This window comes from Balaenoptera acutorostrata, chromosome 4, assembly GCF_949987535.1.
Source record: "Balaenoptera acutorostrata chromosome 4, mBalAcu1.1, whole genome shotgun sequence".
Classification (NCBI taxonomy): domain Eukaryota; kingdom Metazoa; phylum Chordata; class Mammalia; order Artiodactyla; family Balaenopteridae; genus Balaenoptera; species Balaenoptera acutorostrata.
The window spans coordinates 83,657,114-83,671,216 of NC_080067.1; the positions used below are offsets into that span (position 1 = coordinate 83,657,114).

The window sequence follows — 14,103 nt, forward strand, 5'->3', positions numbered from 1 at the left end:
TTCTCCCAGAATACCATACTATGTGAGGAAGTGAGGTATAGGAGCATACCAAAAAGAATCTGGCCCACCTGCATTTTCATTTAAAGCTGCTTTTAAGAGGCTATTTAATGCTTGCTCAAGAGTACAAGGTAGATATCAACCATAACATTCAATTGATGAGAGACAGCTAAGCATTTTAGAACCTCTACTAAGTGGTTAAGTGAAACATACTTTGATATATGTGTCCTTCATGTGACAATTTTTTTGTCCTTTGTTCCCAGGGCTCTGAGGTATCAGGTGTGATCAACAGGGAGCTCCATTCCCAAGCACAAGAACGACTGCAACACTACTTCATGGGCAGGGCTCTAGAAGAGAGAGCCCAACAGCACAGGGAGGCACTGACAGCTCGGATCAACACCAACATTGAACAGTTGATGAGTATGTGCTCATTCCATTTTTGCTTCCTAAAAGGAACAGCCTATGTAAGATTTTGTGACATCTAGATCTTCAGAAGGAAAACACCATTTAGTGGTCTATTAGCCCATCTCCTATCCTCAGAAATTTCTCCTTCTAGGTCATATCAGCACACAATGATTTCAAATGATGCAGACCCCATAACCTTCTTGACTGCTTCCCTCAGCCTTGCAATCATTGATATGTGTCAACTTGAAAAGTTACTAATTATAAAGATGCTGAGCCCTACTAGCCAGATTCTATTATATAGTATGAAAAGCTTTTTGAACATATTTTAAAAGTAGATGATGAGAGTGGTTATGGTGGCACTTTAATGAAGTGTTTTCACAAAAATTAATTCATCTGCTTCTCACAACCACTGGTGCATTTAATGAGAGATCCCATCCATGAAGCCAGTGTTTCAGATGGCCTCTGAAACACTTTTAGTATTTGTGGAGCAAAAAGGGCCAGGGTCCTCTCTTTAGTGTCATTACTTGCAAATTTTGTGTTTTTGAATGGATAGGTGGCTGGAACTGAGCCTCTCATCTGTAAAGATTCTGCTATTAAAAGTTCCTGCTCTTTTAAATAAACCATCTAAAAAAATCTACCTCTTTCTTTTATTCTTTCCCTTTAAACATGGAAGCGTGGGCTACAACTTGTGAATAGTCACATGCCATCTACAGCTGACAATAATAATAGACTCAGAGTTGGAACCTTGTTTTTGCCTGCTATTGCAGAGTTCCAACTGTGTAGTTTCCACGTTCCTATTTGTTTGGTACAGAACTCTTCCACTCACCTTTTTATTTTCTGTTTACCACAGAAGCACCAAGTCTGAAGGAGGCAGAAGGAAAAGAACCTGAGCTCTTCCTAAGCAGATCCAGGCCTGTGGCAGCCAAGGCCAAGCAGGCCCATCTTAACACCCTGAAGCATATACAAGCACCCTGGTGGAAGAAGCTTGGGGAAGAAGCAAGAGATGAGATTGATATCCCAAAGGATGAACTTAGTATAGAATTAGGAACTTTATTCATTGGTGGAACAAAACCCCCTTAAGGGAGTTACCTGGAGGAATGACAAATTATATTTCAAGAGATTATATTGGTCTGCCTCTGACATGCTAGTAGACTAGCGTTATCCTAACTCATGGTTTTCCAGAGGTTCCTCTCCAAACAAGACTTGAAGGCAGTAAGCAGAGTTATCTTCTACCTCGATTTCAGTTCTTTTTCTTTTTCCATACTTCCATCCTTGGCCACACATAATAATTGGTATGGCTTTTATTATGGAACTAAACTCAGCATTGTATTTATTGCATATATGAAATGTGATATTTCTATTTTTGTTTCTGCTGTTTTCCAACTAAAGGTGTTTTCTAAATAAATATTTTCAACAATTGTTCTGAAAAACTTGTCAGGGTTACTTCAGCTTTTCACGTTTATTGATTTTTCTATTAATATAGGAAATGTGCTCTTGGCATTTATTACGGTGAGGAAAAGAAGTGGTCATTTGAAAGACATTTGACTATTTTCTACCAAACAGTGTTTGAACTCAGTTTCTATCTTGTTATTTCTAAAAGGAACTACATTAAAAAGTCCTCCTAGGATTCAGTGCAAGAAAAATTTCTCCTGATAAAACTGCATTCTTTCTATTAAACTAAGAGAACTGTATAACCCACTATTTGCGTTTTGATTTGTCTGTTAGGAATCTCAGAGCTAAAACAATGCTTACTTTCTGTTAGGATTCTCAATACCTACATGATTATTTGGTTCCAATCTAATAATTTCTGATTTTCCTGTTTATCTTTAACTGTGTTTTAATACCAGAAGCCACCTCTATTTGTGTTTGTGATAATATGGAATTTAAGTTAAAATCAATTAAATCATTGACTCCATATCATAAGGAACCTGGAGTGTGCTTTTTCTATAAATGAGTAGGAAAACCAGTATTTCCGGATGGGAAGACCAAATACTATAATGTTGTTCATCCCACCGAAGTTAGTTTAGTAAAATTCTAGTCAAGATTCTAATGTAATTTTATTCATAATTGAAAATGAATAAAATTCATTTGTAAGAATAAGCAGATGAGAGTTCTGATTTCACTTAGAATGTAAAAAGCACCATGAGAATGTTTCTTCCATCTTAACAAAAAAAATGCCAGGTAATCTATAAAAATCATTTTTCTTGAGCTTATCAGATAGTTGAGGCCTCAAGATAACTAAGTAAATTGATGGGACTCAGTATCTGTGAAAAAAACCATTTCACCTTTTTTTTTTTTTTTAATTTATTTTTGGCTGTATTGGGTCTTCGTTGCTCCACGTGGGCTTTCTCTAGTTGCGGTGAGCGGGGGCTACTCTTCGTTGCGGTGTATGGGCTTCTCATTTCGGTGGCTTCTCTTGTTGTGGAGCATGGGCTCTAGGCGCACGGGCTTTAGTAGTTGTGGCATGCGGGCTCAGCAATTGTGGCGCATGGGCTTTGTTGCTCCACTGTATGTGGGATCTTCCAGGACCAGGGCTCGAACCCATGTCCCCTTCATTGGCAGGCAGATTTTTAACCACCGCACCACAAGGGAAGTCCCTCATTTCATCTTTAGTAGAGCACAAGAGACAAAGGTGGCTGGATAGGAAGAAATCAACTAAAATGTTAACAAATTCTTAGGAGTCCTAGGTGGTGCAGTGGATAAAGCTGCGCTTCCAGTGCAGGGGGCCCAGGTTCGATCCCTGGTCAGGGAACTTTATCCCACATGCATGCTGCAACTAAGAGCTTGCATGCCACAACTAAGGAGCCCACGTGCTGCAACTAAGGAGCTGGCTAGCCACAACTAAGGAGCCTGCCTGCCGCAACTAAGACCTGGTGCAACCAAATAGATAAATACATGTTTTAAAAGCAAAACAAAAAAAACATTCTTAAAGGCCAAGTGTGGGTAGCGTGTCAGTTTAGAATATCTAGGAACTTCCGAAGGAGAAGTTAGACCTCTACCAAACACAAACAAGAAAGTTTGGGAGCAGGGCAGACCTGAAGAGATGCCTTTAGTGGCACAGGCAAACGTGAAGTGATAGGCTGCTATTGGGTGACATGCCCAAAGACTCACCTGCTTTCCCAAACCCTTCTCTTAAAAGTCTTAAGCTGCTAGAGCAGGGGCAGCAAGCCCTGTTACCTCCAAGGCTCAGAGAAAATTCCATTGCGCTTAAGGAAGGAACAGAAACAAAACCTAGCTGTCTGTGTGTTGGGCGTGTTGGGTAGCGAACAGACTAGCCCCCAGATACAAGTAGAGATCCAGTGTTGCTGAGGGCGGGATAGAAATAAAAACCCTCTCTCCTGGGAGGGAGGCAGGAAATGATTTTGGGCCCAGAAATCCTACACCAATACAAAGCAGATGTCTGCTAATGCTAATGATTGCTACTGAACTTTAATGATTAAATATTGAAGACTTTATTCATCTTATAACTGAAAGTTTGTACCCTTTAACCAGCATCTCCCCATTTCCCCCACCTAGCCCCTGGGAACTACCATTCTACCTTCTACCTTATGTTTCTGAGTTTGACTTTTTTTTTTTTTTTTTTTTTAAGATTCCACATAACAAGTGAGATCATATAGTTTTTCTCTGTCTGGCTTATTTCACTTAGCACAATATCCTCCAGGCTCATCCTTGTCACAAATGCAGGATTTCCTTTCTTCTCATGACCAAATAATATTATATGTTTATATTTTCTGACATCTTCCGTATCTATTCATCCATTAACACTTAGATTGTTTTCATATGTTGACGATTGTGAATAATGCTGCAATGATGCCTCTGAGATACTGATTTCATTTTCTGCAGGTATATACCCTGAAGGGGGCTTGCTGGATTACATGGTAGTTCTATTTTGGGGTTTGTTTTTTTGTTTTTAGGAACCTCTATACTTTTCCATAATGGCTGTACCAATTTACACTCCAACGAACAGTGTACAAGGGTTTCCTTTTCTCCATATTCTTGCCAACACTTATCTCTTGTTTTTTTTAATAAAAGACATCTTAACAGGTGTGAGGTGATATCTCATTGTGGTTTTGATTTGCATTTCCCTGATGATTAGTGATGCTGAGCACCTTTTCATGTACTTTTTGGCCATTTGTGATATAATGTTATCCACTGGAGTTAATGCAAACTCCAAAGTTGAGGTCATAGTCCCCAACAAAATTCCCTCATAAATTCAGATATACCCAGACTTCCCACACTTCTGACCAACTTACCACAAATTTGGGGGTTCCCACAAACCCATCAGGTTTGATAATTCTCTAGGATAAACCAGAGAACTCGGGAAACAAAATACTTTTGACTAGTTTTGCTGTAGTGATACAAATAAGGTTTAGCCAAGTAAAGAACACTTAGGGCAAGGTCTTGGAGGATCCCAAACATGGAGCTTCCATGCCTTCTCCCCATGGAATCAGGATGCATCACCGTCCTGGCACACTGATGTGCTCACCAACCAGGAAGTTCAAATGACCCTTAATGTTCAGAGTTTTTACTGGAGTTTCATTACATAGGCATGATTAATTGTACCACTGGCCATGTGACAGAAATCAATCTCCAGCACCTGACACCTCACCAGTGGTCAGAAGGTCAGGCTGATATCATGTGGCTCGAAGCCTCAAAACTCTAATCCCTTTGAGCCCACCACAAAGAATAAAGACACTCCTATCGCTCAGGAAATTCCAAGGGTTTAGAAGCCCCATCCTAGGAACTCGAGGCAAAGAACAAATTCTTTACTATACAACAACCCCACATTAACTGTCTGATACAAAGAGAGATGTACCCATATCTGGGCATAAGCAGTATCTACCTTAGTCTTTTCTGTTCTACACATGTATGACGTTTAGTCAAAAATTGAGACACACAAAAAAGCTGGGAAAAAAAAAAACTTTTGTCAAGAAATAACAAACCCAGATTCAGAGATGACTCAGATATTGGAACTCACAAAAAAATACCGTAATAACTGTTATTAATAAAAGACAAAATGTAAAAGTAAACAACGTGCAAAAACAAATGGAGAATTTCACAGAGATGGAAGCTTTTAAAATAGATTAGTGGAAATGCTAGCAAAAGCACGATATCAGAGGTTAAGTTTGTTAGCAGTTCTTTGACAAGTTCATTAGCAGACTAGAATTGAATAAAGAATAGGTAAATTTGCCAATACATCAATAGAAATTTTCCAAACAGAAACACCAAGAGAAAAGAAAAAAATGAGGGGTGGGGCAGTAAGGAGAATAGAGCCTCCAAGAGCTAGGAGACAATATCAAACAATATGACATGTAAGTAATTGAAGTCCCAGAAGCAGAAGAAAGAGAAATGAGGTAGAAATAGATGAAGTAAAAATGGCCAAGGATTTTTGAAAAATTAATGAAACACAGATCCAAGAATCCCAGAGAACCTCAAGCAGGATAAATAACAATTATGTTACAAATGTAAAAACACACCTAAATACATCATAGTCACATTGCTTCAAATCAAAGATAAATAGAAAATCATGAGAGCAGAGAAAAAGGAAAATTTTATACCAAGGAACAAATATAAGAGTTTCAACAGACTTCTCATCAGAAACTATACAAGCATGAAGACAATGGAAATGACATCTTTAGAATGCTAATAGAAAAAACTATCAACCCAGAATTCCACATACAGCAATAATATCTTTCAAAAAATTAAGGCAAAATAAAGATATTTTCCAGAAAAACAAAGCTAATCATAAAGGAAAAACTAAAGATTTTTTAGAAGAAGGAACAGGATACAAGATAGAAATTAGATCTACACAAAGAAAAAAAGTGAGGGAAATTGTAAAAATTAAGTAAATATAAAAGATTTTTTCTTATTTTTAATCAATTTAGAAGTTAATTTACTGTCAAAGATAGAGAATCTCAAAAGCAGCAAAAGAGAAGTGACTTGTCACATACAAGGGATCCTCAATAAAATATCAGCAGATTTGTTATCAGAAACATTGGAGGCCAGAAAGCAGTGGGCCAATATATTCAATGTGCTAAGAGAAAAAACCTGTCAAACAAGAATCCCATATCTAACAAAACTGTATTTCAAGAGTGTGAGAGAAATTAAGGCATTCACGGATTAACAAAAGCTGAGGAAGTTGATTATCACTACACCTGCCTGGCAAGAAATGTTTAAGAGTCCTGCAGGGTGTAATGAAAGGACACTAGACAGTCAAAGCTGGTATGAAGAAATAAATATCTCAATAAAGGAATCTGGGTGATGGCAGGCATCTGATTGAAGACAACAGCATCTGAGAAAACAGAAACCCTACCATTTGGATGATTCAGTGAACAAACTGTGGATTCATGGCTGTGGTTTTTCCATAGACTCTTAATCATTTCCTATTTAGAACTGTTGCAAAATAATTCATATATGTAATGGGGATATGTAAAGTCTCAAAGGATGACAGAAAAGCTATACATTTAAAGTAAGATCTGGGAAAAAAAGCATTTATAGGACTCACTCTCACAGGTCACATTTACATTTAAAATAAAAGCAACCATATGGAAATATTAGGCTAGTTTGTTTTTAAATGTCTATTTCTGACTTCTGAATGTATTTACTTGAGTTTGTAAATGTCTCAAAGAAATGAGGGAAACATGATGTTCTCAAAGGCCTACTTCTTCTTTGCCAAAGTGTCAAGAACATTCATGGTAACAAAACTATATCTACATAGCCACTCTAACACACTCATACGAATTAAAGGGCTTAAAAGTTATACTTCCAAAAAAACATATTTCCTATTTCTTAATAAAATTTTAAACATTCTACTTCTTCAATCGGTTTTTTGAAGAGAGGTTCTACAGTTTCTTGGTCAGCAAATAGAGGAACTGAAGAGCTTGTGTTCTGTAGGCAAATGTTAACTGATACATACCTAATGTCTGTAAGACTAAAAAATGTTTGGAGAGTTGTACATCTGCATGTTGTAGTTGGGTTAAGGAGTTTCAAATTATATAACAGAAGCAACAATAATTTTTTTTAAATTAAAGTCAACCTTTTCCCTTAAGGAGTCTACAGTATAAAACAATGATTTTCAATGTGTGCTTATGGATCCCTGGAGGGGGTTGTCCTGAGACCCCTTCACTTACCGAAGAGTCAAAACTATTTTCATCATAATACTAAGATGTTATTTGCCTTTTACACTGTGTCAATATTTGCAATGATAGTACAAAAGCAATGGTGGTGAAACTGCTGGCACAAATCAAGGCAGAGGCACCCGACTGTTAGCAGTAACCATTGCATTCTTCATAGCCAGGCATTCACAGTATTGAAAACAAAAGATGACCTTCACTTAAGAATGTTCTTGATAAAGGAGTAAAAATTAATTTTATTAAACTTCAACTTTACATATTAATATGAACTCACATTTGAATACGTACCAATATTACTTAGTTAAAAGGTATTATTAAAAATAAAATTACATAAACTGACAGTTCAATAAATCATATTTGAAAGTATTATATCTACTGTATCCCTATATGGGAAATACCGTGTGTGTGTGTGTGTGTGTATGTGTTTCTCAATATTTCTGCACATTCGGTGATGATATATTAGTAGTTTGAAGTCAGACATGGTGGGTGTGCCTATACCACAGAAATCAGTAAATGGTACATGTCTAAAATTTTACCCCTGAAGAAATATTTACCCCAGTTGTTAAACATTTACCAGCACATCACTGGATATAATCTACCTAAACAAAAGTTCAGTGGGATCTGTGATGGTTAATTTTATGTGTCAACTTTACTAGGCTAAGGGATGCCAAGACAGATGGTAAAACATTATTTCTGGGTGTGTCTGTGTTTCTGGAAGAGATTAGCATTTGAATCAATAGACTGAGTAAAGAAAGTCTGCCCTCACCAATGTGGGCATGCATCATCCAATCTGCTGAGGGCCCAAATAGAACAAAAAAGGTGAAAGAAGAGTGAATTCTTATTGTCTCTTTCTGAGCTAGGATGTCAGATATAGTAGCTTCTGGTTTTCAGGCCCTTCAGACTCTGGGACTTACACCAGCAGTCCCCCAGTTCTCAAGCCTTTGGCCTGAGACTGGGAGTTACACCACTGACTCCCCTAGTATTCAGGCCTTTGGACTGGGACTAAATTATACCACTGGCTTTCCTGGTTCTCCAGTTTGCAGAAGGCAGATTGTAGGACTTATCCTCCTTAACCAGTGAGCCAATTTCTATACTAAATCTCTTCTTATATATAACTATATATCTATAAAAAAGATGTATTCGTTCTGTTTTTTCCAGAGAACGCTAATACAGAGTCATCATTAATTTCAGTATATTAGGTGGTCCTGAAACCCAAAAGTTTAAGAACTCCTGATCAAAGATAATCTTGCAGCATTAGTCTTTAACAGTTTGTCCCTTACCTAGTCTATCTGAGAATGTAAGGATATGCTATTCATAGACCCTTCATCAAATCATCCCACCTTGCCTCTTTTCAGTAACCTAACTATACTACTCCTACTCCTAATCCTACTCCTTCTCCTACAACTGCTGCTGTTGCATTTCATTGCAACTATTGCAATAAATAGTTGACACTTATTGTGTGATATGTGCCTGACTCTGCTAAGTATTTTATGATCATTATTTCATTTATTTCTTACAAGAATCCTACAAGATAGGAACATTTATAATTTTCATTCTATAGATGTGAAAACTGAAGCGGTGAGACATTGACTAACTTGCCCAAGTTTAAATCCAGGTCTATACAACTCTAAAATGAACCACTTATTCATTTCAATTAATCATCTATTCATTCACTCACTCTTTTGGTACTTGAGATTTACGTAGGTATTTAATTGGTTGCGTGAAAATGGCCCATCTGCTTTATGGAACATCTCTTGAGGGCTGGGATGGTGCCCTATAATTTTTTTTAGTCCCTCAACTATTATTTATGAACTTTGAGGTACTCAATTAATAATTGTTAAAGACTGAGTTCTCAGTATTTGACAAAGTGTCTATTACATCAGAGATTTTAAACTCTAAGATACTATTCATTCAGTGAATACCTATAAGCATCTAAGATGTAAAAGATGCTGTGCTAGATGCAGAAGGCACATACAGTCTCTGCTAATGGAGCTTATGTTCCAATAGAAGAGATAAACATTAAACAAGTAAATTATTTATAGTGTGATGACTATTATTTTGCAGGAAATGATGTGTATATGAGTCACTAACTTAGTCTGGGAGATGACCAGAAGAAGCCCCTCAAAGAAATGAACTAAAGAATGAACTGAGTGAATTACAGAAAGTTAGATGAAATGAAATGGCAGAGGATTATGTCTCAGATGAAGGAACAAGATAAAACCCCAGAAAAACAACTAAATGAAGTGGAGATAGGCAACCGTCCAGAAAAAGAATTCAGAATAATGATAGTGAAGATGATCCAGGGTCTCAGAAAAAGAATGGAGGCAAAGACTGAGAAGATGCAAGAAATGTTTAACAAAGATCTAGAGGAACTAAAGAACAAACAGAGATGAACAATACAATAACTGAAATGAAAACTACACTATAAGGAATCAATAGCAGAATAAATAAGGCAGAAGAATGGATAAGTGACCTGGAAGACAGAATAGTGGAAATCACTGCCATGGAATAGAATAAAGAAAAAAGAATGAAAAGAAATGAAGACAGCCTAAGAGACCTCTGGGACAACATTAAATGAACCAACATTCACATTATAGGGGTCCCAGAAGGAGAAGAGAGAGAGAAAGGACCTGAGAAAATATTTGAAGAGATAATAGCTGAAAACTTCCCTAACATGGGAAAGGAAACAGTCAACCAAGTTCAGGAAGGGCAGAGAGTCCCAGGCAGGATAAACCCAAGGAGGAACACACTGAGACACATAGTAAAAAAATTGACAAAAATTGAAGACAAAGAAAAAGATATTAAAATCAACAAGGGAAATATGTCAAATAACATACAAGGGAATCCCCATAAGATTATCAGCTGATTTCTCAGCAGAAACTCTGCAAGCCAGAAAGGAGTGGCAAGGAAATATTTAAAGTGATGAAAGGGAAGAACCTACAACCAAGAATACTCTACCCAGCAAGTCTCTCATTCAGATTTGATGGAGAAATCAAAAGCGTTACAGACAAGCAAAAGCTAAGAGAATTCAGCACCACCAGACCAGCTTTGCAACAAATGCTAAAGGAACTCCTCTAGGTGGGAAAGAGACTAGCAACTAAAAAAAACCTTGTACATATATACACTGCTATAGCAAAACCTCATGGGAACAGCAAACCCAAAAACTACAATAGATACACACATGAAAAAGAAAAAGCAACCCAAACACAACACTACAGATGTTCATCAGACTACAAGAGAAGAGAACAAGAGGAAGAGAAGAAAAAAGACCTACAAAAACAAACACAAAACAATTAAGAAAATGGCCATAGGAATACATATATTGATAATTACCTTAAATGTAAATGGATTAAATGCACCAACCAAAAGACACAGACTGGCTGAGTGGATACAAAAACAAGACCCATATATACGCTGTCTAAAACAGACCCACCTCATACAGGGACACATACAGGCTGAAAGTGAGGGGATGGAAGAAGGTATTCCACACAAATGGAAATCAAAAGAAAGCTGGAGTAGCAATACTCATATAAGACAAAATAGACTTTAAAATAAAGACTGTTATAAAAACAAAGAAGGACACTATATAATGATCAAGGGATCAATCCAAGAAGAAGACATAACAATTATAAATATATATGTACTCAACATAGGAGCACCTAAATATATAAGGCAGATATTAACAGCCATAAAGGGAGAAATCGACAGTAACACAATAATAGTGGGGGACTTTAAGAAGCCAGTTTCATCAATGGAAAGATCATCCAGACAGAAAATCAATAAGGAAACATAGGCCTTAGGTGACACATTAGACCAGAGGGACTTAATTGATAGAACATTCCATCCAAAAGCAGCAGAATACACATTCTTCTTAAGTGCACACGGAACATTCTCCAGGATTGACCATATGCCGGGCCACAAGATGAAACTCGGTAAATTTAAGAAAACTGAAATCATATCAAGCATTTCTTCCAATCACAACACTATGAGATTAGAAATAAACTACAAGGAAAAAAACTATAAAAAACACAAACACGTGGAGGCTAAATATGCTACTAAACAACCAATGGATCACTGAAGAAATTAAAAAATACCTAAAGACAAATGAAAATGAAAGCACAATGATCCAAAACTTATGGGATGCAGCAAAAGCAGTTCTAAGAGGGATGTTTATAGCAATAAAATCTTACCCCAGGAAACAAGAAAAATCTCAAATAAACAACCTAAGCTTACACCTAGAGAAAGAAGAACAAACCCCAAAGTTAGTAGAAGGAAAGAAATCATAAAGATCAGAGCAGAAATAAATGAAATAGAGACAAAGAAAACAATAGCAAAGACCAATGAAACTAAAAGCTGCTTCTTTGAAAAGACAAACAAAATTGATAAACATTTAGCCAGAATCATCAAGAAAAAAAGGGCAAGGACTCAAATCAATAAAATTAGAAATGAAAAAGGAGAAGTTACAAATGACACCACAGAAATACAAAGGATCATAAAAGACTACTACAAGCAACTATATGCCAATAAAATGACAACCTGGAAGAAATGGACAAATTCTTAGAAAGGTACAGTCTCCCAGGACTGAAGCTGGAAGAAATAGAAAATATGAACAGACTAATCACAAGCACTGAAATTGAAACTGTGATTAAAAAACTCCCAACAAACAAAAGTCCAGGACCTGATGGCTTCAGAGGCAAATTCTATTAAACATTTAGAGAAGAGATAACACCTATCCTTCTCACACTCTTCCAAAATATAGCAGAGGGAGGAACACTCCCAAACTCATTCTATGAGGCCACCATCACCCTGATACCAAAACCAGACAAAGATACCACAAAAAAAAGAAAATTACAGGCCAATATCACTGATGAACACAGATGCAAAAATTCTCAACAAAGTACTAACAAACTGAATCCAACAATACATTTAAAGGATCATACACCATGATCAAGTGGGATTTATCCCAGGGATCTAAGGATTTTTCACTATCCACAAATCAATCAGTGTGATACCCCACATCAACAAATTGAAGAATAAAAACCATATGATCATCTCAATAGATGCAGAAAAGCTTTTGACAAAATCCAGCACCGATTTATGATAAAAACTCTCCAGAAAGTGAGCATAGAGGGAATATACCTAAACCTAATAAAGGCCATATACAACAAACCTACCGCTAACATCATACTCAATGGTGAAAAGCTGAAAGCATTTCCTCTAAGATCAGGAAGAAGACAAGAATGTCCACTCTTGCCGCTTTTATTCAACATAGTTTTGGAAGTCCTAGCTATGGCAATCAGAGAAGAAAAAGGAATCCAAACTGGAAAAGAAGACGTTAAACTGTCACTGTTTGCAGACGACATGATACTATACATAGAAAATCCTAAAGATGCTACCAGAAAACTACTAGAGCTCATCAATGAATTTGGTAAAGTTGCAGGTTACAAAATTAATAAACAGAAATCTGTTGCATTTCTATACACTAACAATGAAAGATCAGAAAGAGAAATTCAAGAAACAATCCCATTTACCATCACATCAAAAAGAGTAAAATACATAGGAATAAACCTACCTAAGGAGACAAAAAACCTGTACTCTGAAAACTATAAGACAAGAAATCAAAGAAAGACAAACAGATGGAAAGATATACCATGTTCTTGGATTGGAAGAATCAATATTGTCAAAATGAGTATACTACCCAAGGCAATCTACAGATTCAATGCAATTCCTATCAAATTACCAATGGCATTTTTCACAGAAGTAGAACAAAAAATCATAAAATTTGTATGGAGACACAAAAGACCCCGAATAGCCAAAGCAACCTTGAGAAAGAAAAACGGAGCTGGAGGAATCAGATTCCCTGACCTCAGACTATACTACAAAGCTATAGTTGTCAAAACAGTATGGTACTGGCACAAAAATAGGCATATAGATCAATGGAACAGGATAGAAAGCCCAGAAATAAACCCACACACCTATGGTCAATTAATCTATGACAATGGAGGCAAGACTACACAATGGTGGAAAGACAGTCTCTTCAACAAATGGAGCTGGGAAAACTGGACAGCTACACTAAAAAAATGAAAATAGATAATTCTTTAACACCATGCACAAAAATAAGCTCAAAATGGATTAAAGACCTAAATGTGAGACCAGACACTATAAAACTCCTAGAGGAAAACATAGGCAGAACACTCTCTGACATAAATCGCAGCAATATTTTTTTCGATTTGTCCCCCAGAATAATGGAAATAAAAACAAAAATAAACAAATGGGACATAATTAAACTCAAAAGCTTTTGCACAGCAAAGGAAACCATAAACAAAATGACAAGACAACCCACAGAGTGGGAGAAAATACTTGCAAATGATGTGACTGACAAGGGATTAGACTCCAAAATTTACAAACAGTTCATGAGGCTTAATATCCTCAAAACAAACAACTCAATCAAAAAATGGGCAGAAGACCTAAATAGACATTTCTCCAAAGAAGACATACAGATGGCCAAGAGGCACATGAAAAGATGTTCAACATCACTAATTATTAGAGAAATGCAATAAGTATGATA

At 36.7% G+C, this 14,103-nt stretch overlaps 1 protein-coding gene and 1 long non-coding RNA gene across 8 annotated transcripts in view; one reads left to right on the forward strand and one right to left on the reverse strand.

The window, feature by feature from the left end:
* Positions 1-2,322, forward strand: part of IQCB1 (IQ motif containing B1) — a 48,990-nt gene extending 46,668 nt beyond the window's left edge. For 4 of the 7 annotated variants that reach the window (XM_057545075.1, XM_057545076.1, XM_057545077.1 and 1 more), the window contains exons 14-15: positions 261-417; positions 1,253-2,315. In XM_057545075.1, coding sequence (XP_057401058.1) covers positions 261-417; positions 1,253-1,482 — 387 coding nt within the window. In that variant the 3' untranslated portion in view covers positions 1,483-2,315. Of the gene's footprint in view, positions 1-260; positions 418-1,252 lie in introns of all 7 variants that reach the window. The other 3 variants (XM_057545081.1, XM_057545080.1, XM_007181841.2) reach the window with 3 other exon arrangements.
* Positions 1-14,103, reverse strand: part of LOC130708087 (uncharacterized) — a 44,213-nt gene that overhangs the window by 24,248 nt on the left and 5,862 nt on the right. The window lies entirely within an intron of this gene.